General features: G+C 48.8%; 2 protein-coding genes across 9 annotated transcripts in view; one reads left to right on the plus strand and one right to left on the minus strand.

The window, feature by feature from the left end:
- Nucleotides 1-1,772: 1,772 nt before the first annotated feature.
- Nucleotides 1,773-6,161, minus strand: LOC105662731 (uncharacterized). 8 transcript variants are annotated; one of them, XR_013038568.1, is made up of 6 exons: nt 5,185-6,161; nt 4,394-4,726; nt 4,170-4,337; nt 4,020-4,102; nt 3,890-3,954; nt 1,773-2,430 (listed from the first exon to the last, which is right to left on the minus strand). XR_013038568.1 is itself a non-coding variant. In XM_076532928.1 (5 exons), the coding sequence occupies exons 1-4, from the start codon at nt 5,563-5,565 to the stop codon at nt 4,064-4,066; spliced, it is 921 nt and encodes a 306-aa protein (XP_076389043.1). In that variant the 5' UTR covers nt 5,566-6,161; the 3' UTR covers nt 3,351-3,954; nt 4,020-4,063. The 8 variants fall into 8 exon arrangements, 2 of the variants coding, with proteins under 2 accessions (XP_076389043.1, XP_076389042.1); XR_013038567.1 differs by having other exon boundaries at nt 1,773-2,490; XR_013038565.1 differs by having other exon boundaries at nt 4,020-4,107.
- The window catches only part of LOC100874822 (uncharacterized), a 46,876-nt gene continuing 22,714 nt past the window's right edge, over nt 2,474-26,635 (plus strand). The window contains exons 1-3 of the mRNA XM_076532923.1: nt 2,474-2,930; nt 6,159-6,258; nt 8,161-8,323. Of these exons, the coding sequence (XP_076389038.1) occupies nt 2,687-2,930; nt 6,159-6,258; nt 8,161-8,323 (507 nt within the window). The 5' untranslated portion in view covers nt 2,474-2,686. The remainder of the gene's footprint in view (nt 2,931-6,158; nt 6,259-8,160; nt 8,324-26,635) is intronic.

The raw sequence follows: 26,635 nt of genomic DNA on the forward strand, positions 1-26,635 counted from the left end.
GCGATAAAAGAGGTCGCAAAAGAGTACGGTGTTACCGCTCTTGTTCCCGTGGAGACGGTGAACTTCCGTGGCAGAAGTCTAATAAATTAACCAGGGACCGCGTTTTAGGCATTCAGCCGTCACAAAAGAAGCTCCTTCCGAGACGTGTCTCATTGAAACTCGCCGTAATCGCTTTTCAATCCGATTAATAATTTCGTTTCGTGCCGCTTGTTACGCCGCCGTCGAGTTGAAGTTGGGCTCGAGTTCCAGTTCATTATACGAGCCGAAGCGTGCACGGTAAGGGTGGCGTGCATCCTGCGACGATGCTGCCACGATCGCAGGAGTGTCCTCGAGGCAGCCGCAGTGCAGTTGCAATTTCAATGCGCCCTGCCAATTAATGCGAAGTCGTGTTCGAACTACCGATGCTTCGTGTTAACAACGTTCCGACACGGCCATCGAGTGCCAATTACCGACATTAAACGTCCAACAAAATCGTAACGTTATTACGAAATATTTTTTCCGATATCCCAACTTTTATCGGTCACGATTTACCGCGGTATCGCGTCGCTGTTAATTTTATTTGTTAGTACGAACTCCGGAGTCTATGCTTTTCGCGAGCGTTTTCATATTTTCTGCGAGCTCTACATAATACTTTGGCCCCGTTGCGCTCGCCACAGAGTAGCCGGGTAACTACTTCTTTACGTTTCGGAAGTTCCGTTTAACGAGGGCTTGTAACGTTTTTAGCGAAAATTTACGCGCGTATAGCGCAGTCGAAAACGAGGATACAGGAGAGAACGAGCGTCCCAGGAAAATTGGAGAGCACGAGGTTACCGCGCTCTAGGCAGCGCTGGCCGAATTTTCAGCCATTTTCCCGCAACGCGCGTGCACACGTTTATTACGAACTTACGCTTATGAATAATTACTGCACCGGCGGAAAACTGTTAGCGGAACAATGCAGCGTCAACTATCGGCCAAGTTTAATTATCGAGTACAGGTCCGCTTTGTAAACCGTTGTTGTGACTGCAGGTCGGTCTGCTCGGTAATTGGTTGCCCGTGGCTGCTTTGAATTCGGGTTAGATCTATCGCTAATCGTTGTCAGCCGCACGAACGGATGAAAATCAGTTTCGATATCCGGTTCGGTACACGGATAGCATCGCGTTCGTCGTGGCAGGGATTGAAACGGTTAAAGGACAAAGGATCGTGAGGATCGCGGAAAGCGAAGGGTGGGATTCGATGATACGGTCAAGCGGACAAAGACAAATTCGAGAGGGTGAATCGTGCTAGAGACGAGATACAGGGGAAACTGTCGGATTTATTTAGAGAATTAGTTGCGCGTTCCTTATCGAGCGTAAATTCTTAACACGCACCGAAAAGATCAAGCGGTCGATTAAAGTTTCAGCGCGTCGTGGAACTTTGTCGCGCAACGCAACAGCGGTAGAGGGTATAAACGAGAAAGTGGAGGGTTGGAAGACGTAGAAGGTCTGGAAAGGATGTTTCGAGTAGAATTTTACGAGCGTAAAAAGAAGGTTGGAAGACGATGTAGATGATGAACCGACGTGAAATGACCTTGAAAAAGATTTCTCTCTCGAGCATCGCGCACTTAAAGACGGTAATGACCGAGCAAGCTGCCGCGACGGAGGCGCGTAAACCGTAAGCCGAGACGCTTTCAAGAATCGCGCGACGAATCGCGAGATTCCTCCAAACGCGGCCCTTAACGCCCTCCCAACTGTGACACGGAGGGTTCTTACGACGCTCGATGTATTCTCCGGCAGGAAATGAAATTACACGGACAATTTAGAACACAGGTTTGCCTTTTTTCTGTTTCAGAAGCGAATCTCCCGGGAAGGGTAACGGCAAGAATGAACGACGCTCGCTTGGCTACTAACGTATACCTGCAGGATCGTCCCCTACGTCGGTGAAATTGAGCCGAGAAAAGTTTCGCGTTGGTTACCGAGAAAAAGGATCGACAAGGATATTTTTTCCATTCTGCCCGGTTCAATCCACCTGCGAGGCTGAGAGATCGTCGATTTGGAATTATGAAGAATTCGTTTGTTTCGGCTGGAAAATAGCTTCGAACACCTCGGTCCAAATCGCTCGGTTCTCGTTGGCCGTTTAGCGAACAGGGACTTTGAGAGAGGATCGGTAAATCGCGTTCAAAGTTAACCGATAGAGCCGACTTGTAGCAGAAGTTTCTTACCCGGTTTTCGTGTACTCGTTATCGCGTTCTTTAATTGATCGATAGGATGCCGGTGGATCCAATTAACTGGATGTCTTTAAGGAAACCGGCTTAAGTCGGTCTGGTCCAGCTAATTGCGTTCCAATCGGCCAGTGTTTCGGGTATCGTTCGTTTAGCCTTTGGAAAGAGATGCGAAAAGCGGCACGTCGGTTCGGTGTACGCTTCTCGATCGCAAGGAACTCGATTTTAGGTCCGCCGACACGGTCAAAGATCGTCTGCATCCCGAACGAAGAGATTGTCGTGTTACTCGGCAATCCGATTGGCGTAGCTTCGGTCTAAATTGAATAGCAATTGCAAATCGGACGTTGGTTCGTGTTCATCCATCGACGATACTGTTCGAGGAATCGATCGAACGACAAACGACACCGTCCGATAAGCCGGCCGATAAAAGCAGCATTTTTGGTTGTTCGAATCGCGACTCCTCGTCAAAAGTGATATGCTGTAGCGCGCGGAGACAACGTCACGGCGACAATGACGAGCGAGATGAACGCGACAAAGGTCGAAAATTCGACCAGCACGATGAATCTCGTATCTACGATATCCTCCTCGTCGCCACCTAGCGCGGTCGCAGCCGCGATTAGCGCTGGCACAGCAATTCCGACTAATCCGTCCACGACAGTAACGGGTGGAGCTGTGGTCACCAGCACGGCTAAACCTGACCATCATACCTACAACGTGACCGGCTATCTTGTGGAGCACGACGAGCTCGATCACAGTAAGTAATAAGGGGACACGCGCGTTAACCGTGCACGATCAAAGCGTAAGCTGATGCTACGTGGCGTGGCTTTGCTCCGCTGTCATCTTCAAGCGACGCTCGATATAATCCTGACATAGTTTTCAGTTTTTCCTGAAAATCGAACGTGTTCGATGATAGTCGTATCGTAGCTTCGCCTAGAATTGGCTGCACCATTTCAGCGGACAAAAACGGATTTCCATCGCAACATGGAAGCCTCCGAGAATTCCTGGAATCATAAGGGATTTCCTTTGAGAAATCGAGCAGATGATACGGTGGCTGTACCGTGGAAGAGAATGGAACGTGATTCGTTTAGAGCCTGATAGTAGACTCATCAAAGGGGCTACCCGAACGATTTTTCACGCGAAACACGGTTAGAATAATGGATAGTGGCGTAGAGGATTCGTTTTCGACTCGAAGCTATTTATTGACCAGTACTCTTTCGGAGTATTCGAATTCGGTATTATCAAGAGGATTTTAGGATCCGGTATGAACATCCCTCGGTGCCAGTACGCATTCTGTCCGCTAATGTCTAGGTTCTCTCTGCTCTTCTTCTCGAGTGTTATTTGTCTCCCAACTCGTTACCCGACTCGTTTACTAATTTTGCCTTTGACAATGTCTAGAGCGCGTAGTTTTTCCGAGACACGGCTGGATCAAAGGATAATCCGTTATCAGGATTACAGGCTGCGTGGCACGCATCCTCCGTTTTGCCAGAGCAAATCTTGCCATCCTTGTCCTTGTTCGACCGGCCGACTGCGACATCGGCTGAATACTAATCGTAACGCTGCGGTCTACCAAAGCCGGATCGATACCATCCGCGCGCTACAACCATGATATACGACCGAATTCAGTCTCCGATCGAAGCTTTTTGCTGTTAGATATTCATGTGACTCGCGAGCTACTCACGCCACCACGTTTTTTGCAATATTTATGAGAGTTACCTGCTACGCACGAAGCTGGTAAACGAACACAGACTCTTTCCCCCCCGACATATTCGACGGTGGATCTGAAAAATTGAAGAGATCGTTTTTTTTCAATCGGGAATCGCTAAACTATTTAACAACAGTTTACCTGGTCTAGTGATCCGGATTTGCCTTTATCCGAGAACTGATTTTTCAGCGAATCCTTTTCGTTCGAGGCACAAACTTCGAGGACTGTTCTTCGATAAACCGATACAATGAATATAGTCTTTACTCGTAATCGATAATTCGTAATAATTACCTTCGAAATTTCTGCCTGCCCCTTCAGCGGAACTGGGTCGTTTAACCTGCCCAAGTAACGCGAAACGAGTTTCGAAAAGTCATCCGTGTGATCCGAATCTGTCTCGAAAGAATTGTCGCTCGACGATTCGCTTCGTAATCCGCAGATCGTAAACTCGTATTCTTCTTGCTGATCGATAACGATTCTTTAAGTGCAAGTCAAGAGACATCGCATCGTCGATTAACCTGTTTCGATGTGTCGCCGTGTTGCAGATTTTCGTGAAGGTAACTCGAACCGTTGGTCGACGGGCGGCCAGTCGGAAATTCGTTCAGCTGTTTCCTCGTGTCGTTGATTCTGCTGCATGAACGGGAACAACTTCGAGGACGATTCTTGACCTCTGGCAACGAAACAATGGGAGAACTGATCGAATTCAGGGCACAGGAACCCCGGCTACACGGCAAGAAATTCACGATCCGATCGTTCCTCTTCGGCAACGGACAATCGATGCAACTGCAGTTCGATGGACCGCCATCGAGTTCGATCGTTTCTCCCGGTTCGACGACAATTTGGTCGATGTCCTGTGGACCACGGAAAATCGGATTTAAGGTGGAATAGCGCATTCCGTGCCAGGAATAGTAGCACGGATATTGCGAATCGAACAGAAAATCTACTTTTAAGTACTCATGACTGGCGTCTGCTGAAGGGTCTTTCACGGGGCTTGAATTTTATGCGGAAGAGTAATTTCAAAGTAAAAAAATATAGAATAGCTTGTTAACGCGTTCGATAATCGAAAAGGATCGTAAAAGCGAACCGGCCATCTAATTTTCACGTATCTCGTTATCGTAATCGAAGCTAAACGGCTATCATTAGTTTCGCTTAACGTCGAGAGAGTAACGTTGTAATAGAGGAATTAAAAACGCTTCACGGCAAACGTCGCTGCGCTGAAGCTCCCGTAACGAGAAGCTACTGCGAAGTTATCGGCGAAAATCGTCGAGCGTTAGCGAGCTAATGGCGTAACGAGTTTATCGATACGAACGTGCAACTCGACCGCCTCCTCGTAATCCAGGTACGGATAAAGAAATCGATGCAGATCGTAGAACCAGGGGATCGTGATCTCGTAGCGCCGACAGTTGGACTTGGCTCTCAGCAATCTTTTCAGTTCGTTCACGTACAGTCGTCGCATTTCACGAATCTTCAAGATGATCTCGACGAAAGTCACCCCCGGCAGGTTCATAGCCTGGTGAATCCGAGCGTAAGCTCGATGCCTCCACTCGCTGTCGAGATAATACCGCGTGTCTTTCTTCCACAGGCACGGTGACTTCCTGTACAGCGAAGCCAGCTTCCGAAAGTAACAGTTCATCCATTCCTGTTGCTCGATCCGCGTTCGTGACAGTCTTCTCGCGAAACACTCGTTCATCGTGCCATTCGAAATCACCCGTTCGTTATGGTTTCTGGAGCGAACGAGATCGTTGATGGATTCATTCTTTCGGGACTCATCGTTGATGGATACTGGAGGTTAGGTTAGGTCGCGTTGGGAACCGAAATATCAGGACACGTCTGAACGAATTCTTTTTCAGGAAGAAGTTTAACCGAGAATTTTGAAGGTACAAATGGTTGACGAATAATTTAAATTCACATTGCCACGTCGAAATTAGGCAAACGCGGGTTGTGCGGTGCGTTAGCAACACGCTCGCTCGTTCATTATTCTCGTTTGCATCGCTCGTGCGTTTTAATTGGTGAAATCGAAGTGGCCATGACCACGGTTTGAGCAGGATTCCAGGGCATCAACAAAGTTTAATGACTTTATTTCATGACCCGTTAAGATCGTGCTATTTCATGAACCATTATATTAGGTCGTTGCATCGTGTCTGTCACCGACCGTGCATCGACCGCTTGTACATCAGTCTATCTTTACAAAATCGTAGCGCATCGAACGAGAAATTGATGATTGGTTTTTCGCAAGAAGTAGAATTGCCACGTCGTTGAAATTAACGCGTGCAACTGTTGCAGGTATACTGGCTGGTTTCTCCGATATACAGACGGTTTTTCTAGCCTGTTTCTCGACGCTGCTGCCGTTGATCGTCGCGCTGGGAATCGCCTTTGGCGTCAGGTAAGAATACAGCTGCCCCGTGTACCTAGAAAACTACCGCAAACTTCTCCGTTCTTCCGCCAGCACACTTATCGCCATAGATTTTATATTCTGTCAACTACCATACTCCATTAGAAGCGAAAAAGATGAAAACGTTCGCGAAGAAGCATCTCCCAATGCGCTGACGTTCTGTTTTATTATTTATACAAATTTGCAACTTGGTTTCGCGTAAAATTCGATCGGGCGCGCGTTACCGTTTTAATCGAGGATAATTAATCTTGCTAAATATCTGAAAGCACGTTAATAGACGGGGCCAAATATCGTGTAAATAATATAGCGGATCGATTGACCGTAAAATGACTAACCGATTTTCGATCATTTCCGTGGCAGTCATGGTGTCAATCGAATCACCCCTCGAATCGTGAATAAATGACGCACGTCGCTCGAGCTTTTCAACCCTTTTCAAATAAACGTAGAAAGTTAAAACAAAGTTCGCGAAAGTCGATTATAGCGCGTAGGCGAATTCGCGAAGGGACACGAAACGGGATTCGGGATCTAACCGCGCAAAGAGCAGCTCAAGAAACCGTTAAGTCAGCGAATAAGTTAACGGTACAGCGACAGTCGCGTTATAACTGCGAATAAGACGACACACTGGTGGCTGTCTTACGAAAGCGAAACCCCTCGACGTTGATTAATGGAGCAATTAAAGACTTAGCTGGCCTTTATGTCGCACGCGAGTCGATCACTGTCGAAGCGACTCACGACTAATAACAACCTCCGCCATTGTCGGAAATTTCAGGCCTGATCGATCGTCGTCTTCGTTGTGTCGTAATCTCTAATCCTTCGCGATATTAAACCCTTGCGATTCCGACACCTACGCGTCCACGACGAGGGTGTCGTTAACGAAAGTGGATTTCCTCGGCCTTGGAAACGCAAACTATGATGGTCGAACCACGCGATCCCCCTGCCACTCTCATGGGAAATTGAATTCTCCGCAAATAATTTCGTGGAACGTTTTCATCTTGCTCCTCTACGACATGACAAATAGCTCAATTTTTCTGCGGAGCCTGTTCCACAATAATCGAAAAGATAAACAATTACCTTCTCATTTAATTTGTATCATCTTCGAGTACCTTTCGTTTAAGATCGCTGTTTTTTGCAGCACAGGCGAAATCGTGAACGTAAAATTCAAATGTGCACGAATCCCTTAATCCTGAAAAATTAACTCTATCCTAGGTGTCCGGTGTTACAATAAGAGCCGATTCCACGGATTGCCGGAAACTCGCGGATGTTCATGGCAACCTGGGGGACCCAACTAAGTCCGTGCTATCGTTGAAATTGTAGTAACGAGCAGGGAATTGTTCCGGATCCAAACGGCAATAGAGGAACAATTTATTCGACGATTGTTTGACTACTCGCGGTTGCGTTTTCTACGTTTGCACGATATGATTGTTGCGAAATTATATGGCACTCCATTCACGGTTTCGAAATTTTCCTGTCGAAATAATTGCCACAAACGCGTTCTAAACAATGATGAAACGTCCATTCGCAACGGGGCTATTCATACATACTGACGCCAATTAAAACGAACACGTGCTACTGATTTATTAAAAGGTCAGCCAGGTTCAGAAGAGGCGATTCGTTTTTACCCGTTTCAATTTTCCGGTCGCTCAACGTGTTCAAAGAACGGTCGCGAGGAATTATCCTTTGTAGACGGAAAAGGTTTCCGTGTTTTCTTTTCCCGATTGAAATTCTTTCTAAATAGCGGTATGTTGGCTGGGTCGAAAGTACTTGTTGCTCTCGAGACTTGAAAAAACACGGCTTTCGAATTGGTCAGAAGTTTCGAACGTACGAAAACGACGAAATTAAACGCGTCGTACAAAGAGCCGAGAGACGACCGTTTTGTCTTGTTTCGTTTCGCAGGCACGTGTGGAGGAAATATCGGGACAGACGAGACAGCTCGAGTGGATTGCCCTGGTACAGAAGTGTCTGCTCTCGAGACAATACCGCCGAATCCTTGCATCATCGACCTCACTCGGGAAGCATAACCGTTCAGTCTGCTACGAGGATTCTCTCTGCACAAGACGTGAGTACGGGTTTTACTAGCCAAATGGAAACGATTCCCTTAATTCGTTCGTGACTCGAAATCCTATTATACGAAACGATTCGCAGGAGTCACAATCTTTCTTTACTTTTTTACACCTAATACGGAATTATAAATTTCACCGTAAGATGCATGGGGTAACTTGAAATTTCCCGAACCATTGTTCGATGGGTCGTCAGGGTTTAGGTCAGTGAACACGTGGCTGACCGAGAAGTGTCCCTGACACGTTCGGAAATCGATTTTCCGTCGATAATTTGGCGGTGGTCGATGCTAATTTTGCCCAGAATCGTGAATAAATAAAATGCTCGATCCGTTCGAAAATCGAGCCGTGTTCTCGAGCGCGGAAAACATAATTCTTATGCCCCAGTTGTTACGGACCTCGAACCAGTCTACCTGGTGACTTTGGACAGCCAACGAATCGATAAATCTTTCACGTCCCCGAGTTTTCATGGTCGAAATCGTGACGAGTACAACGTCGATACTAAAATAGAGAACAATCTAACTTGTCCAACCTCTTGCTCGGACCATCGACCGTTAACGAAACCACGAGATTCGAGGGATCAAACTCCTCGACCGTCCAGGACTTTCGTACTTACAATTATGTTGGCACGAAACGCGGGGCGAAAGTGGGAAGTTCGTTTCGCCGCATATTCCGGGCTGAAAATAACGAAGAGAGGTGTCGGGCGACAGGCGATGAACGAATGGAAAGAAAAAAAAGATAATGGACAGTCCCTCGAATCGGTTGTGCTATGGGATGGACGTGACACCGTACAACGATGCGAGCGTACACTGTTTTTCCATTATGCGGCGTCAACAGCATCCACAGAATTTTTTTCTATTTGCATCGAGACGTTTCACCTCGGCATGGATGAATTTTCGCCAACGAGGGAAACAAATCTCTTTTTTCCGTTTGGATCGTTCCATTAATCATCGAGGGAAATTTTCGGAGGACGCTCGCTGGAATCTCTTCCGGCTTGGCCCCCATTATACGTCGGGTAAACGGGCGCGAAGTAACGAAGGCGTCGTGATTATAGCAGAAGTTGTGCGGCTACGCAATTATGCCCGCGGCATGGTATCTCTAAGGGAACACTCGCTAGCATAGAAAGCATCGATCCTTTGCCCGGAGTAAATCCTTAAAGGTGGGATTCCAGTCTCCTCTGTATTTTGTTTCGATCACGAGTGAACCTGGATAAATTCTTTTATCTGTCGAAAGACGTAGAAGCAATTTACCGATGTTGAAGTTTTAAATCTGATTGACACGAGGTAACTTGTATCGTTCAATGCGGTTGCGCCCAGCTTTGATCGTTCGTTTTTGTCGGCTTGTACGTTCGGTTATCGTCGCTCAGGCGCCGATGCTTGAAAGAAGCGCTCGGCAACTTGAAGGACACTCGTCGATTAGGAACGATAAACGTAATCCGATATCGCGAGAGGAACACGTCAAACCGAAATTTGAAAAGTGGCGTTAAGTGCGTGTATCGTCGGCGAAAGATATCCGCGAATCGATGGCGCGTATAACGGGAGAGTGCAATGCGCCACCATCTATCGAGTGCAGCTGACACGAACGCCGCTCGCTCCGAATGAGTCGAGCTCCTATCGGACATCGATCGAATATGCAAAAGCGATCGGACCAGAAATCTACAGAGCTACGAGCGCGATGCACGCTCGCCTTTTTAACGGCGAACGTGTTGCTTCGTTGCAAACGGCTGCAAAACCGCTTTGCGAACCGCCCGTTTGCTCCACGACTTTAAGCCGAACGAACAATGTAGGTCAAATGACTCGCAGCCAGCCTCGCGTCGCTGAACACCCGGCGCGGTTCAACTTTACGACCGCGTCCTCTTCTTCTTCCCTCTCGCCCTTTGCGATGACTTTTCGTGCTCACGGCGTTCCCCTCCCGCCTTCTTCTACCGCTTCAAACATTCATACCTATATAGGACGCTCAGCCCATGCATTTTTTCTCTGACACGATTCGCGCCTCGAATAGCGCCGTTGAAACGTGCACTCTGCATCGGGGTTATCTAACGGGTTCCACGCGAATTAGAACTTGACGAACGCATGACATTCGGTGTTCGATCGTAAAATTCAGTGAGACGACGTTTATCACGTCGATCGAATACTTTTGACCAATCGCGAAAGCGATCGTATCTAGTCGCGATAACGCGATGTTAGCATCTATGTTCCTACGTTAATACCATAAATTACTTTCTCTTATCGTAGCGCGATAAAGTAATTGCGTAACGGCGATTTTATTTCGAAACGAATCAATGAAAAAGTTTTAATGCAGTTTGTCGGTGCAGCCACGCGACACACGGTAACGGAATCGTTTAAAGTGCCAAGAGTTAATTTTTAAATCCAGGGTTTAAGAATATTTCCCTTTTGCCTAACTTGTTAATTACTTGATCAAACGAAGTTTCTTGAGCTTGTCGCCGGTGACCGGTCGCCGGAGTCAACGCGTTAACGGGTTAATTCTATCGATCGACTATACGATGCACCGTTGTCACGATGCAGCGCGAACGCGATCGTTCGAGTCGAGCTGAAAATATCAAGAGCGATCGTTCTGCCGGCAGTGACCTGATTTTAATTTCACGCGTGCTCAATAGCACTCACCGGCGCTTAGACGAGTTTTCCGAGTACACCTTCCCTGCCCCAGCGTGGCGTGTTGTTTCGCTTACCTCTTCACTCTCTGTTTCCCTCTGAACGCTTGCCACGCTTTAATCACGCCGCTCGCTGACCGGAATCTAAAACGACTCTTCGTTTTTCACAGCGCTGCGCTCGATCCGGTTCAAAGATTTCTCTTTCTTGCGGGGAAATTACGAGAGTACGCGAGCTGAACAACGCTGTTCGCTCGAAATCACACGAAAACAGAGCGAAGGGAATTCTGCTGAAATATCGCTCTTTCTGCTGGAATTTAACGGTCGGAACATCGTCCTTTTATCGCTTCACGGTTACCGAAAGATAAAAATTATCCATTGGCGCTGGATTTTTGAAAACGGTTTTGAGCTACGGTAGTAGATACGTCGGACGAAAAACGTTGGAATCTAACCGGGCAAGCAAGCAAACGCTCGGAATACCTCGTTTTTCGTGTTGCTTTCGTAGGGAAGGCGAACACGCGACATTACGTAGTCGGGGTCAAGGAAAATGCGGTGCACCGGCTGAAATGGGAATTGCCCGCTTGGCGCCGCTTTTTCGCAGCGTCAGTGTTCTCCTCGCGTCCCTCCGCTTATGCCGGCACACCTGGACGAACAACGGGAACGATGCCGCGGGCTACTAAAGAAAAAGAGCGAGGGTTCTCCACGTGAGAGGCGTCTCGTTTAAACGACGAGGGAGGGTTATGAAGGAAATAAAATTACTCGGAGCGACGGAGATGGGCCAAAGAACACGAAATACGAGTTATTAGTTCATAGAGCGTTGCCATTTTGCGACCGTTCGTTTTCTTCGTTTCGCTTTTCCTTTTCCTCTTGTTGCATTCGTGCGCCGACGTTTTATTAGTCGCGTACTTTCAGACCGCGTTAAACGATTCTGACAGCGGCGATCGCGCGTGAAAATTTCGGTAACATATTATCGGCGAGTACTTTCGACAAGCCATCTCGCGGCCCACGATCCGAAAGTTTGACGCGTTTGAAGAGCGGTCGCGAACAAGTCGATCGAGCATATACGAAAGCGGTTGGATAATTAAGAAACCGGACCGACGCGAGCCGATGTGTTCGTCACGACTTTATTGCCGTCATAACTCTATCACGGGTTCGCCTTCTCGTCGTTCTGTCACAATCCAGGGACCGATAAACTTTTTTTTACGCACCCTTCGAATTTATGAGAACATTCGATCGCCGATGCTCTATTTTAAACGCTCCGAGAATGCGAAAGGAACGGTGACGAAATTGAGTCGTGAAAAATCTCCAGTCCTTTGAACCCCGTTCGTCGACCGCACTCATTTACTTACCAAATTTCTTGCATTTTAACGAAAGAAAATTGATATAACACACGAATAGAAGTTAAAAAACAAAGTATCTTCAGAAAAATATTTTCCAGCAAATGTTATAAAATAGCAGGTATTCGAAACGACATAGTCGTAAAACGAAAACATCGTCCTCGATTTTTACGGCAGCAGGACGAAGCATAAAAGTTGTGCGGCTCCGAAGTACTACTTGGTCCGCCCCTTTTGCCACCGTTTCCCGCCCAGCAGAAGGTCCGTAGGGCATTAGGGCATCGACGTCGCTCGCAATTGGTCTCGGGTGGTGCGTGCCAATAACATCGCGACGAACTATCGAAATTTACAAAGCTTGGTTACACGGAATGAAAGGGACCAAGGAGTAAACCGCATCTCGTTCCGTAATAATACCGTGACCGAAAAAAATGAAAACGGCGTACTCCCGGACTAAAGAGAGGCGCGCAAACGAGGCTACGACCGCAAATCCGTAACGAGCGGTATTCAAGAAAACAGCGAAACGACGCTTTGTACAAAGTGCACCGCGACGCACGGTGATCTCTAGAAGATCGCGGACAATGCATGCCAGATGGCAACGCGCACCTTTTCATGCGGTGCATCGGCCTCGAGTGCTCTCGAGTTACTAAGTAGCCAGCTTGTACGCTCATTATCTATCCCAGCTTTTTTGTAACTCGAAGCTGGTCCTGACGTTAGGCACCGCAGAGGATCGCATGCGAAAGGGTGTACGCCAGGATCCAGCCCTTATGCGGCGCGCGTTAAACAACGACGCCTTGGTAAATTGCATAAGCCTGTTCCGTTAGCCTAGCTAATTCGTCCGGCCTTTGGTCGCTGGATTTCATACATCGTGGCGCAACGTATAATTGGCCGTGCATCGTACAGTCTGATAATCCCTACGGCCGTTTTAATGCCGGTAAATGCTTGTTAAACGTGGATTTAAACGCGGATTTCGTTGCGCTTTGCCACTACGCGAGAATCATTCGCTGCTCTCCTGCGCAAAGACGAGATTAATTTTACGATACGCGAGTCGTTCGATGATCGATCAACGGACGTACTTGGAGCTCGATTTCGTTCGCGTCACGGAGACCTTGTGGTATCCTTCGTTAATTATTCCCTGCTGTTGTGCCACGATCCATGGCGTAACAATTGCGACCAGCTGTCGAAACTTGAAGCTATGAATAGTTGTAGTTGCAATTTGACGGACGCTACGTTTATGGACTGCGGTGCATCGATTTCCTGTAATACGTCAGCTGGCCAATTTTGACTCGTTCGTTGCGCGTATGCTGGGAGCTATTGCTCTAAACAAGATCGATCGCATGATCCGTCAGACTCGTTACAACGCCCGATTTCTCATACAGCGATACATCGGTACGAAAAGTTTTCCGAAGGATTCTTTGCTGTCGGTGCAAAGTTAACCAGCTCGAAAGTGGAACTTGGGGTAATCGTAAGGCGAAAGCAGCGCGCTCGTTCGCAGGATAAATGTTACCATTACCAGTCTCGAAGGATTTCAAAGGATTCCCATAACAAATTCATGCTCGCATTAACGCGACCAAACCCGTGAACTCTCGATAAATCGAGGAGATCAGATTGTTCCAGGGCAATGTATCTAGCTCGGAGAATATCTCGGTTGATGCATGGAACCTATCGATAGTTTCAGCACGGTCAGTGTTACCTCGTTCTTCTTCGATCGAGCTATTTCAGGGATTCGGACGTCGATTTCCTAACGTCGACATAAACTTCGATATTACAAATTTCGAAAACTAATCGATGATGCAGTTTTCGCGCTTACGTTCTTTACCCCCTATCCTAAAGTCTCTTCTTTCCGACACTGCCTCGCCTCTGTCCATATTTCAGCCGATAAAGGGTAATCTAGTGGATTTTCTATGCATACGAGGATCCTATATGCAGTACGCGGAGCTTAAAAAGATTCTTGGAGGTAGTTTAGTGAATAGCAGTTACCATGAATATTTCACGCGCATATATCAAACTATCGTGTCGCGTAAGCATTCGATAAACAGTCCGAGGAAAAATGATATTCCAAAACACCTTTTTTATTACACGAATTGTTAATTTGTTCGCAAAAGTCACCGGAAATCGTGACACCGATACGAAAACGTTTTCAGGACTACTTTCCTGGTGTGCACTCTCACCAACAACTTTTGTACAAATTCACCTGATAAATTTCCACAATAGCGGAACTCGTCTATGTAACTTTAGTTCGACCATACGAAGCTCGCCTAAATATTTAGCTACCGACGTTCGCGGTATTCTAACGATAACAAAAGTTGCTCGTATATCGTGGAATAATTGAAGGAAGAGACAGGGATATATTTTTGTGACCGACATGGTAATATTGTACCTGACAAAAACATTAACAACGAAATCACATTCTGGCATACGCGTATTTCCTCCACTAGCTCACCACTCGCGTTTTTAGACACTTTATATGACTTCCTCAATTTCACTCAATTCACCATCTTCTCGGAATACTGTCATTAACTAGTAGTTATCGTTTAACGTACACCACCGGTCAAAAGTTTCGGACCACCTAATTCGTGGTCCATGGTCGAAGCGAATTTCTGAACACCATTTCACTTAACCGATTTCGATAATGGTTAACACGGAAATTAATAAGCACCGTTGTTACCAATTTCTTATCCCAACATACGTGCTCGACTGGCCGAATTCGCGAAGCAAGGTTGTGCCATTTCTTGTTTCCCAAGCGCGGTAGGGTGTCGGTGCGATTACCGAGATTTCAGTACGTGCCACGATAAAAGATTAGATCTCTCGTACGTGCACGAGCTCGAGCAGAGGCGAAGAGGTTCGGCTCAACGTGGTAGGTGCTCGTGACTGCACTTTAATCTCGCAAATGATGCGAGGTCGACTCTTCCTAGCTCGATGTCGGAAGATTCGGAGGTAAAGGGTGTCGATGGTTCCAGGATTTCGGAATCTTCTGACTTGTTTATCCCCGCTGAATTTGCCCTTGTCATCGAAACGATTCCTCGAGGGAATCGTCTGGTCGATCTTGAGATACTATTCGGTCGAATTGAATTCCGGAGGAAACGGAAGAAGCGTGGAACGCTGCAACACCGGCACGAAATTGAAACTCTAAAACGTGGAACAATGCAAACGACGAGAACACCTGTCCAGTGGAACGACGGGAAGGAACTAGGTATCCTAGAACTTTGCCGAAGCTACAGAAAGCTTGCATGTTTCGACGAATTCCGAGCGATTTATTGGGAAATTGGTTGAAATTAGTTTAAAAACGTTTGCGTCTAAAATGGCACTTCGGCATTCGTCTCGCGAAAGGGTGCAGGAGAAAAATGCAGTATGCAGCAATTTAAATATTCGATGCGTTCGTAACGCTCGAAAACCGTGCAAACTTTGTGGGGCACAAAACACGCCGAGTTTTTCATCTCCACGAGACAAGTGTTCGCGGAAACGCGAGTCGGCTATGCACCAAACAGCATCCGTCGGATGATACGCCTTCGAACGAAGAGTACGTGCGAGATACGTGCGCCACATACGCGAGACGCGTGACACACGTGCGAGTTACGTTAACAATGCGCGCATACGTACGCTCGCGATCCAATTTTCCACGTGCTCTGGGAGAGCGTATCGTCAGGCGGTGTAAGCGGTTTACTGGTTTACGGGCTCGACGTGTCCATACCCTAGCCACCTGTCTAAATGCAATTGCGGATCGCGCGGTGCACCGACACAGGTCGTTGAATAATTTCGCGATCGTCGAAACAGTCGTCGACCGGATAAAGCTGAGCGGGAAGCTTCGCACGGCCTACGATCGACTCCCGATAAGTCCCGCTTTACTTTGTCCCGGCAATTATTAATGAACTCTGGAGAAGGAAGACCAAGCGCACCTAACACCGAGCGATGTGGCGGGTGGTAAAGTAAATTCGATCGAACAGGGCAGAGAGCTTCCATGGCGGAAGAAGGAAGCGCGAAGTTAACTGAAAGGATCCGAAGACGAACGGAAAAGGAAGTACTTTCTGGCCGCTTTTGGCAAAGCGCGAACGCAAAAGCAGGAAATTCGGATGCATAATAAATTAACCGTCAATCGAACAGCGGCCGCCCCTTTCAACCCTTAAAATTATAATACGAAGGAGAAGCTCGCGCGATAAATCATACCGCGCGTTGCTAAACGATTGCCGAATGCACAACAGCAGGCAGTAAATCTTTCCGCTTCGACCGATACGCGCGAAATTTCTTCGTCGAATCTAATAAATCGCGCATCCCAAAGTGCTCGAAAAAATGCTACCCCGATCGATAAAGCGTTTTCGCGTATTAATCGACGCCGTAAATTATCGACGATACCCACGGACGCGCACTTTATCATCGAAACACAGTTGCTTCTATGTATCACCATTATTTCTCCGCAAAAACCATGGTTAATCCTGCAGATACGGTAAATTCGATTTCGTTTCGGCGACTAGCCATAAAAGGTCGACTTTCTTGCTGTTTCTCGAGCGGCGCGTTCCGAAGACGGTAATTGAATTTTCACGGAATTCGATCTCTGGTAGCAGCGAGCGAGGATTACAAAGGACAGCAACCACGTCGTCGAGATAAATCCGTGTCGATTATCGAAGAAACATGCGCTAAATAGTCTGGCAAGAAGCAATTTCCCGAAGCAACGCGACGCTCTAATGGTTACATCGCGTTCATCGATTTTCGAAATTCCGTTTAGCCAAACGGTGCCAGGGTGATCCCGGTTTCAATCCTTCTCGCGAATCATCCCGCAGAACGGTTTTCCATCGAGCAAAATCTTCCCGATACACCGATCGGCCGGGTCGTGCACCGTTTTTCCGACGGCAAATGGAAGCGATCCATCGCTTCGAAGTTTCATCTTCTACCCAGCGATTCTCCCGAATAGCAAAAACGTTCTTCCGGCAAGCAACTGGCTTCGAAACGAAGAGCACTTTTTCACCGATCGTCAAATATCCTGGACGATTTTCCGCGACGATTTCCCGCGACGAGCCGCAGAGCTCGAACTATTTTCCAGTAATAGTAAGCGCGAGACTTGTCTATGTCGACCGCTAGTTGCTCGCGTAGTACTCGAGGGTGGGGGGTGCCGCGCGCCTTCTTAAAGCTTTGCGGTTTTTTCAAAAGCGGCGCGCCGACCCCCACTCTCGCCAACTACTCTCCCCACTACCGAGCGTTGCGCTTCGTTCCTCGTTCGAGTTGCATTCTAGTCGTCTCGGTTGCACCGCTGCGTTCGCTCGCGTCGCGATTCGTTCCTCTCCGTTTATCGTCTCTTATCTCGCTCCGACTTCCTCTTTCTCCGTTCCACCGTTTCTCGAGGCTGACGTTCTTCCTCTGCTCCCTGTGCCTCTCCTCTCCTCTCGTCCCGGCTTCGCTCCGCTCGCATGCCGCTAGCTCTTTTCCCGACGCGATCGCCTGCATCGGCTGTACCGGCCACGGCTATGCAGCTTCGCACGAATTTCGACTTTTACTCGAACGCAACGAGTTTCATCTTTTTCTATCGGATCGAATTTCCATGACCTGTATACAGAGAGAACGGCCTTTTGGATATTTTTACGGAAATTTACGATGGGAGCACGCCGGCTATCGTGGCACGGATTTTGCGAAGGATCGCGAGGCTGAGCTTTTTCTTTTCTTTTTTATTTCTTTTACGAGCATGAATAATTTATGCGTTGCCCACGATGGGGAAGATGTCGCAAGAGTTAGCGATCAATTTCTGTCCCCGTTGCAAACGCGTTTTAACCATCGCTCAAGGCTACCTATCCCGTGACATATGCACGAGCGCGGACAACTCGATACCCGCGAACTCTTCGAACGGGCCAGAAGCCTCGCTCCTTTTCGAACAGAAATTCTTCAGAAGTTTGCGACCAATTCCGCTTTGTCGTTCTAGCGAAGCGTGCCGAACGATGCATTTGCCGCGGGGAAGGCTCGCGCTCGGTTAACTGTAAGATAAATAAGGGTAATTATTTCCGCTACCAGTTACATTTCCGTGCTGGAGTCACGCGAATTCTTTTCGAAGGTACAAACATTTTTCCGTCAATTGACGTTGCTCGACGGCGATCGTCCAAAAAAGTACACCGTAAAAAATCGATTTCGAAAAAATTATCTGCCGAACAGTGACGCGTCTGGCGATCGCGGTTCGATAGTGCCGCTGACAACGAATCTTGAAATGATCTATCGAACATGCGTGCATCTTTTGCGGAGAAATTTCACCGGCCCGCCGTCGAATGACTCGTCGGAAGCGTTCGATGCGAGGATCGGAGGTAAGATAAAATCCTGGGCCGACGAAACGAGCTGGCAAGCCTGCGAGAAAGAACGGAGATGCACTCGGACTGCGAGCGAGCGGGGAGAGCCAGCTAGCTGGACGCGGCGCTAATGCGCCTGCTAACCTTACTTTCGCATTGCTAGACTCAATTCATGCCAAGGCTGACTGGGTGCGTTGCCCTCCATTGCCCCTATACCGCCGTCATTGGTGGTTTCCTCTCGCCCCTCGGGAGCCCTGGCGGTCGACGTCGCCCGCTTCCACGCCGCCCACCGACAGTTTCTTGCCCCCTCGCCCTGCCCGCTTAGCCCCTGCTAGGCGACTTCGTCTTCGGCTGCAACTCCCTGGCTCCAGCATCGGCTCCGGCTTCGGTTCTGCCTCGGCTTTCGCCTTTTAATGCACCACGATGCACCGCTGCAATTGCCTTAGACCTTAATCGGCTGCTCACGGCCTAAGTGTCCCAATTTCTCTTCGTTCCGTTTCGCGCTTCGTTTGCTAACTTCCCTTTTGGTCCCTTCTTTTCTTCTCTTTTTTTCTCCGTTACGTCCTTTTTTTTTTTCGCCGCTCGACGTCATCGCGCCATCCTATTTACCGTAGACGTTTGACCGTTCGAACGTTGTTCGAAAAATATTTGGCTAGCAGATCGTTCGGCAGAGTAGCAAGGGAGGACGAGACCAGTCTCGATTGATAAGCAAACGTTGCTTCCACGACGGAAATAGAATTCGAAGGAATTGTTTTCGGATCGAATACGGGAAAGCTATTTCCGTTAGCGAAACTCCGCGTGCTCGTTTGCTCGTTATTATTGTTTCGTCGATCTTTCAGAGTGCACCGCGATGTTTTCTGGAATCCGGTGGTGTTTTTCGACCAGTCGTTGCGACGACGATACGCTGGCCAATGTATTCGCGCCGAGAACAATGGAGCGACGCTCGTAAAATTTTTATACGCCCGGGCCTCGGTGCTATTCGCGCCGGAAGGTTACGGACCGCGAGGTTAGACGAAAAAAATGGAAAACAAGCATCGGAGACTATTGCGCGTCGACGCGCACCTAGTTCATCGAAAGTTTCCATTGCGCGATAGAACCGTTTCCATTATCGGAGAGCGTGCAAGCGTGTGTTTGATCTTCGATAACGTTACGCTGCATTTCGCTGGTCTACGCGGTTCGCATCACTATTTCGAGCAAGGAACGCTCGCGTGCTCGTTTTACAGCGGGTCGTGCACTATCCGCTCAGCCCCGCCCGTAGAAACGCTGCCTATTATTAAAATCCTCGAGCAGCGCATAAACTTTCCCAAAAATAAAACTGCAGCATCGCTACGCGGACGTAGACAGGGAGCATCGTCGCGCTGCCGCTCGCCTCCCCCGCGAGTCTACTCGATCGCGCGCTCGAAAACACCGCGAAACCGTACGAGCGAAGATCGATCGGTTGTCTCTGCGGAGCCAATCAACGAACTCTCGCTCGATTTCGTTTCCAAACGCGAATAGGGATTTCCAGCTCCCTCGGGATCCGAAGACAGCGTGACGCGTTAATTGGTCCACGATCAGTGTCAAGAAAACGATCTCTGTATTTGTATTAGCAACCAACGCGTCGTCGAACGCAACGCTTATTTATAACTTTTTCATCCGGCGAGTTCTCTTATCTGGCGCCTTGCCATCGGTTTCTCCCCCCTCTCTCTCCATCTCTGTTGCTTTCTTTTTCTTCTTTCATAGCCGCTTCTCGTTTCAACTGCAGGGCACGTTGATCGGTGCCAGCGTGCATTCGCGTTCCACCGCTGCGTTGCTGTATAAAATAGTCTCAAAAAACAGCTTCCTGAAACGCCCCGCGAGAGGATGCATCGGGAAATTGCTTCCCTCGATAACAGAACATCTCGCCGTATCTCGTTCGGTTTATTTTATTCGCGTCGATTATCCAGCAACTTTGACTATATGACATAGACCATCCGATAACTATGAATCTATCGTTTAGATTAGTTACGTATCTACCCTCGAGAATAATTCGTATTCGATCGTTGGTTCATGAGTTTCGACGACGCGCGTGCACGTACAGGCGGTCGGAGGACTACGAGATAAAGGATGCATAGGTCGATGCACGCGAGGTACGTTCGGTCCCGTGCAAGCTGAAGCGATACAGAAGGTAGAACCGTGCAAATTGCCGTGCACGTTGCGCTGCTCTCTTTCGGAAGGATGCAACTTGTTCGAGCTGCCGTCGTTCCGTACACCTGTTTACATGGGAGCGGCGCGCGACCGCGTCGATATTAAAAGGATTTAACGTGGCGTGTATCGCGCGTCTCTCACGAACCGAGTATTCCTCGAAAGGATCGACGCGTCCGAGAAGATTAAGAAATTTTCTATCGAGCGCGGACGAGTCGTTTTGAAATCATATATTCCGGTGTTGCGTAAAGCTACTTTATTTATAAGTTCGTTAAATTATACGACACACTTCTACGCGTATTGTTACGAAGAAAGTGGCTTGCATCTTTCAAGGCACGCGGCTACGGAACGGTCCTCGTGATTCACGAGGAAAGTTATGCGGACCCGGTCAAAATTCTGTACAGTTTGCCCATTGTTCGCAAGCTGCAATTAGAATACGTTTCGTTACGACGCGCGACCTTAACTCGAAGATGACACCGTTGCGAATAAACCTTGATTATTGCCACGCGAATTCCTACCGAGAGATACGAACGAAGAAGCAGCATCGTTCACGAATCGCCTCGAAGCAACGATGGATCGAAAGTAGTTTATACCGCGAGTACGTAGGTGGTCAGACCGCGCCTCGATTTCGCCCGACTCGCGAAACATAGCGTAGGTAAATGCGAAGCGATCGATCTTTAGATCGTGTTGCGACTGTGGTTCCCGATACTGTATCGTGTTTCCTATTCTCGGTAGGTTTCTCCTTCGTTTCCGATATCATAGTCCACGCTTTGTGCCTTCGATTTTCGTCGAATCGAAACTCTCGTCGATCCCGTTTGTTCTACCTTGCACATCGCAGTTCCGCTGCGATCCTGAAACGCGGATCGGAGGAAACGCGTAACTCGATTCGGGGCTTTTCCCGGGGTTCGCTCGTATGTTTGTACTCTCGTTGGTCGAACGTTGCCCTCTGATAAAAGCACGGGAAGTACGCGAGGCAATTTCGAAGTAAATTCCGAAACATTTTACGGTCGTGCCACGCTACGGTATGGTTGGCGAAAGCCGTAATTTTATGCTTTTACCGCAGAGTATGGAGAATTTGCTACAATTTACAAGAATTGCCCGCTACTGTTACATTGGCCGTTGGGAGAACAATCGATTCGTAGAATGGACCCAACCGATATTCGAGGCAAATCGATCTGTTCTCGATACGCGGAGGTACGTGATCGTAGCTACCTCTGCATGGAAGGCGGAGGATCGGTTCGTAGAATCGAGCAAAGCAGGTTCCGCCTCGAGTATCGAATCGAACGACGGTCTTCGCGAGAGAACGCGTCGCGGTTACTCTCTCCGCGCGATTACACGATTCTCCAAGTTCGTCCATCCGACTGTCCATTCGTCCGTACATCTGTCCATCCGTATGTCCGGCCGACCACCAGTCCAGTCCGTCTGTCCGTTCGTCCGGTCCGTTCGCGTTGCTTCGTTCGTGGGGTAGCTGACCTAACGGAAGGGGTCGTTGCACTCGGTTGGGCCCGCTTTCATCCCCTCCACGTCACTGCTTCTTCTGGTCAGCCTCGCGGACCTAACCGCTCTTCTTCTTTTCCTCCGTCGTTTCCTCCTCCTCTCCCACTCTTTTTCTCCCTCGCTCTTTCTTACCGTTCCCTTCCTTCTTTCTTTCTTTCTTTCTTCTCCTCTCCGTCTTCTTTGGTCCGTTCTTCCTACCTTTCTTCTTCCTTTTCCTCGGCCGTTCGCCGCCGCGGTCGCTTCTTCGATTCTCTCTCCGGTATCCTTCTATCGTCGTGTGCACACGTGTGTCGGTCAGCCTACTCAACCCCCTAACGTAGCGGGGTCCAAAAGAAATTATAGTTATTTACCGTCGGCTCTTTCGGATAGTCGGTTATTTCGCGGTAGTTGTTCCCTCTCTTGTATGTAGGCATAACTCGAGTTGGGAACCGAGAGACAACTTCTTTGCTCGGGCCAACGCAACGGAGGGCCGAGAGTCACGATAGAACGGCACGACCGTTCGGTGGACGGCGAGAGGGAGAGACAGACGGATAGACGAGCGTCGAAGGAGGAATAAAGAGGGAAGGATGGTCGCAGCGAGGAGGATGGGGGCTGGTAATGCCGGTGATGTTGCTGCCGTTGCTGCTGCCGCTTCCACCGATGCCTGGCACCGATCCTCGAGGAACGAGGAATCCTCTTTTTCTTCCTTCCTTTTTTCCTTTGACAGGGGACTCGCGATAAGTATCGTATACGATTCGCCTATCTTGTCGCGCAATCTCGAGGAAATTATGATTCTTCGCTCGGAATTTCGCCGACGTACTTCTCTCCTCTTCTCGCGAAAGTTATTCCGTCTTCTCCTCGATCTCTCGCCCACCGCCGCGACGTTAGACGAGATCGAATTTCTCGCGGACCAGGATGGATCGGTTGCCGGATTAACGAGTTCTCGCGACGAATCGCCAGATGCGACGACTTCTAGCTCGAGGTGCGTTTGCCTTCGCGGTACGTTCGACGAGCGAGGAGTCAATGCCTTCTAAAAAGGGGCAAAGGGAACGGCACGCGGCGGGGGCCTCGGGAAAAAGAGGCCCAAGGAAATCACGCTGTTTCGACGGGATTCACGAAGCGTGCATGACGGAAATGCAGCGGCTCGGTCGTGCAGCGGTGGCACGAAACCTGGCCAAGACAAAAAATCCTCTCCGCAGGGGAGGAAGAGAAAGGAAGAAGCGCATAGAATGAAAACGAGAGAAGGAAGAAGAAATCTGCTTGGTCGAAGGGGGGCCCAACGGAGCCAACAGCGACGAGCACGAGGAAGAGGAGGAACAGCGGGAGGAGGAGGGGGAGAGTAACAGAGAAAAGGGGAAGAAAAAGTTTTGGCGAAGCGACGTACACGCGCGAGACTCGAGGCTCGAAGGAGTTGCGATCGGCTAGGTATCTTCGTGCGATCGTGATTATAGCCCTCTCGTATTTTATTGCAGCGTCGATCCGCTCTCTGCCCTCCTGCGATTCCCGTTTCACGCGCTGCTGCCGAATCGCGATACACGAAACGCTTCGAAACACGGAAGACCGAACCGCTCGCTCGCTAGCCAAGCCTAGTTCGATTCCGGAATTCGTCGAATCGATCGCGCCTTATCCGCTCTCCTCCGCAGACTGTCGCATCGACTGCGCGACTAATTTGTCCCGGCTGGAACGCGCGATTTCACGATCGGCTGAAAATACGAGCGGCTCGGCCCGAGGAACGATAATTCTTCCCGCGGGCGGAAAACGGGAAAGGCAGTTATCGATTCGGCGTGCAACCAATCCCGGTTGCGACGAGTCCGCACGAACTATTCGCTCGCGGATTTAGATTTTCAGCACGAAATGGCGCGGTTCTTGTTATCGGCTGACGTAGCTGCCACGATAGCCCGTGATAAGGATATTTGTTTGCCGTGAGCTCACCAGGCGTTCCAGACTATGATAGAGATTAAAGTTATCTCGACTACGAACCACAAGAAAGTCTCTGTCCGTTCGCCAGTGTACTATGTCAATATTATTTCTGTGACCGACGTCGCGCAAACATCGTCGTGGATCTGCGGAACCGTCATTTGATGCGCGTTTTCGGCGAATGTTATAAACGTTTCCATGGAATCGATTTTTTTTGCGATAAGGCGAAACTGAAATTCATGTAGTAGCGCGTAATAACGCCCTTTTTCCGAAGTCGTACATTTCTATGGGAACCAGTAGGAATTTCATTTTGGGGAGCTAGAATCAGCCGGAAATCCGTCCAGCATTAATCACGGTCTATTTGCTCGCGCGACGCTAGAATACGAAGTAGGGTATCGTGGAGGGTGGTCGAAATTTATTTCGCTGCATTCGCGCGGTCGAGACGGGGTGGACGGATCACGGCGAAGAGACGAAATAATTTGTCCGGGAAAAAATCACGGGAACGAATGGAAAACTGTCCTCTCGATGGTCCAACGAACCGACTTCGTTCGGAACCGTTCCTCGCGACGCTTCAAACGACCGTGTCCGCGTTCCTTTCGTCGTGAAACTTAAATTATTAATGCCAGTTGCTTTGGGCACTCATGCAACATTTATGGGAGGCGGCGGTACGAGAAAAAACGACCGAGGAGATTCGCCGATTCGCCGTGAGCGAATTCGCTTGACCTTTATAATAAAAGCGACCGAAATAAATCTAGTAGCTGATTCAGCGAGCTGCGCTCATTATCGTTTTACGACAACATTTTTATCTCCTTTGCGACTAGCTTTTCCACGCGTACGTGCAAAATAGAGCCGCGAATTCGACGTACGCGTACGAAACGTTTCCTTCGGTCGATCGTTTCTAGCCGTCGATTCCGTTTCTGGCAGCAGTCCACTCCGCTCGACGGCCAAATTCGTTTAATTTCATTTCCATATTCGATGGTCGATTTGTCCCGTATATCTCTCGATTCGAAGCGATTCTACCGCATTTCGTCCGAGAACGGACGAATCGAACGCGCGATAGCAGGCTGGGTTCCACGCGTTTTAGTTTCTTTCCGCGCGAAATCCCACGGCTCGGTTAAATCCGAATGATCGGTCGACTAGCTTAACACGTTTTCAACGACTCTCGATGAATATCAATCGAAGCGCTGTAGAGCGTGTACGAGCACCACTTGCTGGGAGCCGCGTGGAAAAGCGTCGAGTGTTCTTCAACAGATATTTTGCCGAATTATAATCGACGAACACGCAATCTTTTGAGAGAGCGAGCACTTCCTCTGTCAGAAACAAACTCGTTCGAGGAGAGTGGAACCGTTGCTTCGTCGCGTTTTTGCGTATCTTTGTCCTCCGACCGGAGCACCGTGTCGTCATGGAATTTCAATTTTTCCACTTATAGAACCGTTTCCACTTTTGCACCGACGTCTGAATGGATCATCGTGCTGTTGTGCTTTCATTCGTTCATAACGACGCAATTCACTGCTGACTCTCGTGTTTGTAACGCGAGCTCCTCTACACGAGCCTCGGGCGTTAGTTTCAACAATTGGAATTATTATTCTCGAACCATCGTCCCGTACGACCGGTTACGAAATCGCTTCCCGACGCTCGATCTCGTATTCTTCTTTGATACGCGAACTTTGTCGTGGCATCGTTTTCCCAAGTTTCTAGCGGCAACCGCCCGCGTTACTCACGGCGGATTACAGGTGACAAACCCGCGCGAAAAAATTCAACCCGACCAACTTCGTTTAATTAAAGCCACCGAGAAGGCAAACAGTCGGCGGCGCAATGTTTGAAAATTTAATTTAAAAACTCATCTCGATACAATGAGCCACGCCTACAAAGCAGAGAATCTCGGATTACCGCTTCCGTTTTTCCCTCTTTGCTCGCTGTTTTATTTTTCATTAAGTCTCGCGCAAATTTCTCCGACACCGTCGCCTCGATTTATCGATAATTTCCTCCCTTTCGCCCAATTAGCCAGTCCGGATTATCTTTGCGCCGAGTATGACGATATATATTCTTCATCGAAACATGATCGAAAACGACGAGTCTCGTTCGGCTTCTCGTTACGAGGAACGGTAAACTTCTCAGGACATAGAAGAGGAAGACATCGATAGAGGGAGACAATAAGGAAGACGTCAAAGGGGATGCAGGATAGCCGGGTAGGGGTTAACAACGGTTTCCCTCAACAGAAATCGGAGATTCGCCGAGCAGGAGTCGGATATAATGGCGTGGACGGTGCAAAGCTGGCGGCAGAGAGTATCGCGGCGGGCCATCTTTGCTCTTTGTCTCGGTGACCTCTCCGACGCAGATTGCTTTTGGGTATTATACGAGAGACGTGGGCATAATACTCGCACTACCTGGCCGCTGCCCGTGGCTACCACTATTCTGTGTACTAACGGTATATACAGAATACACGAAGCAACGTGTACAGCCGCGTAACGGGCGACTGGTTTATGGTGGCCCACTAAGAGAGAACTAAGTTCCTCTCTAGCTCCAACTAGCCGGTTCTACTAACGAGGCCTCGAGAAA

Source organism: Megachile rotundata, chromosome 6 (assembly GCF_050947335.1).
Source record: "Megachile rotundata isolate GNS110a chromosome 6, iyMegRotu1, whole genome shotgun sequence".
Lineage (NCBI taxonomy): Eukaryota > Metazoa > Arthropoda > Insecta > Hymenoptera > Megachilidae > Megachile > Megachile rotundata.

Excerpts from the sequence above, each read along its gene's own strand:
- LOC105662731 (XM_076532927.1), bottom strand. The coding sequence starts at position 5,565 with ATGAACGAGTGTTTCGCGAGAAGACTGTCACGAACGCGGATCGAGCAA. Across the intron at positions 4,727-5,184 it reads AGGAGGCGGTCGAGTTGCAC|GACATCGACCAAATTGTCGT; the intron begins GTTCGTATCGAT and ends CGTGGTCCACAG. Across the intron at positions 4,108-4,169 it reads GGCAGGCAGAAATTTCGAAG|AACAGTCCTCGAAGTTTGTG; the intron begins GTAATTATTACG and ends GGTTTATCGAAG.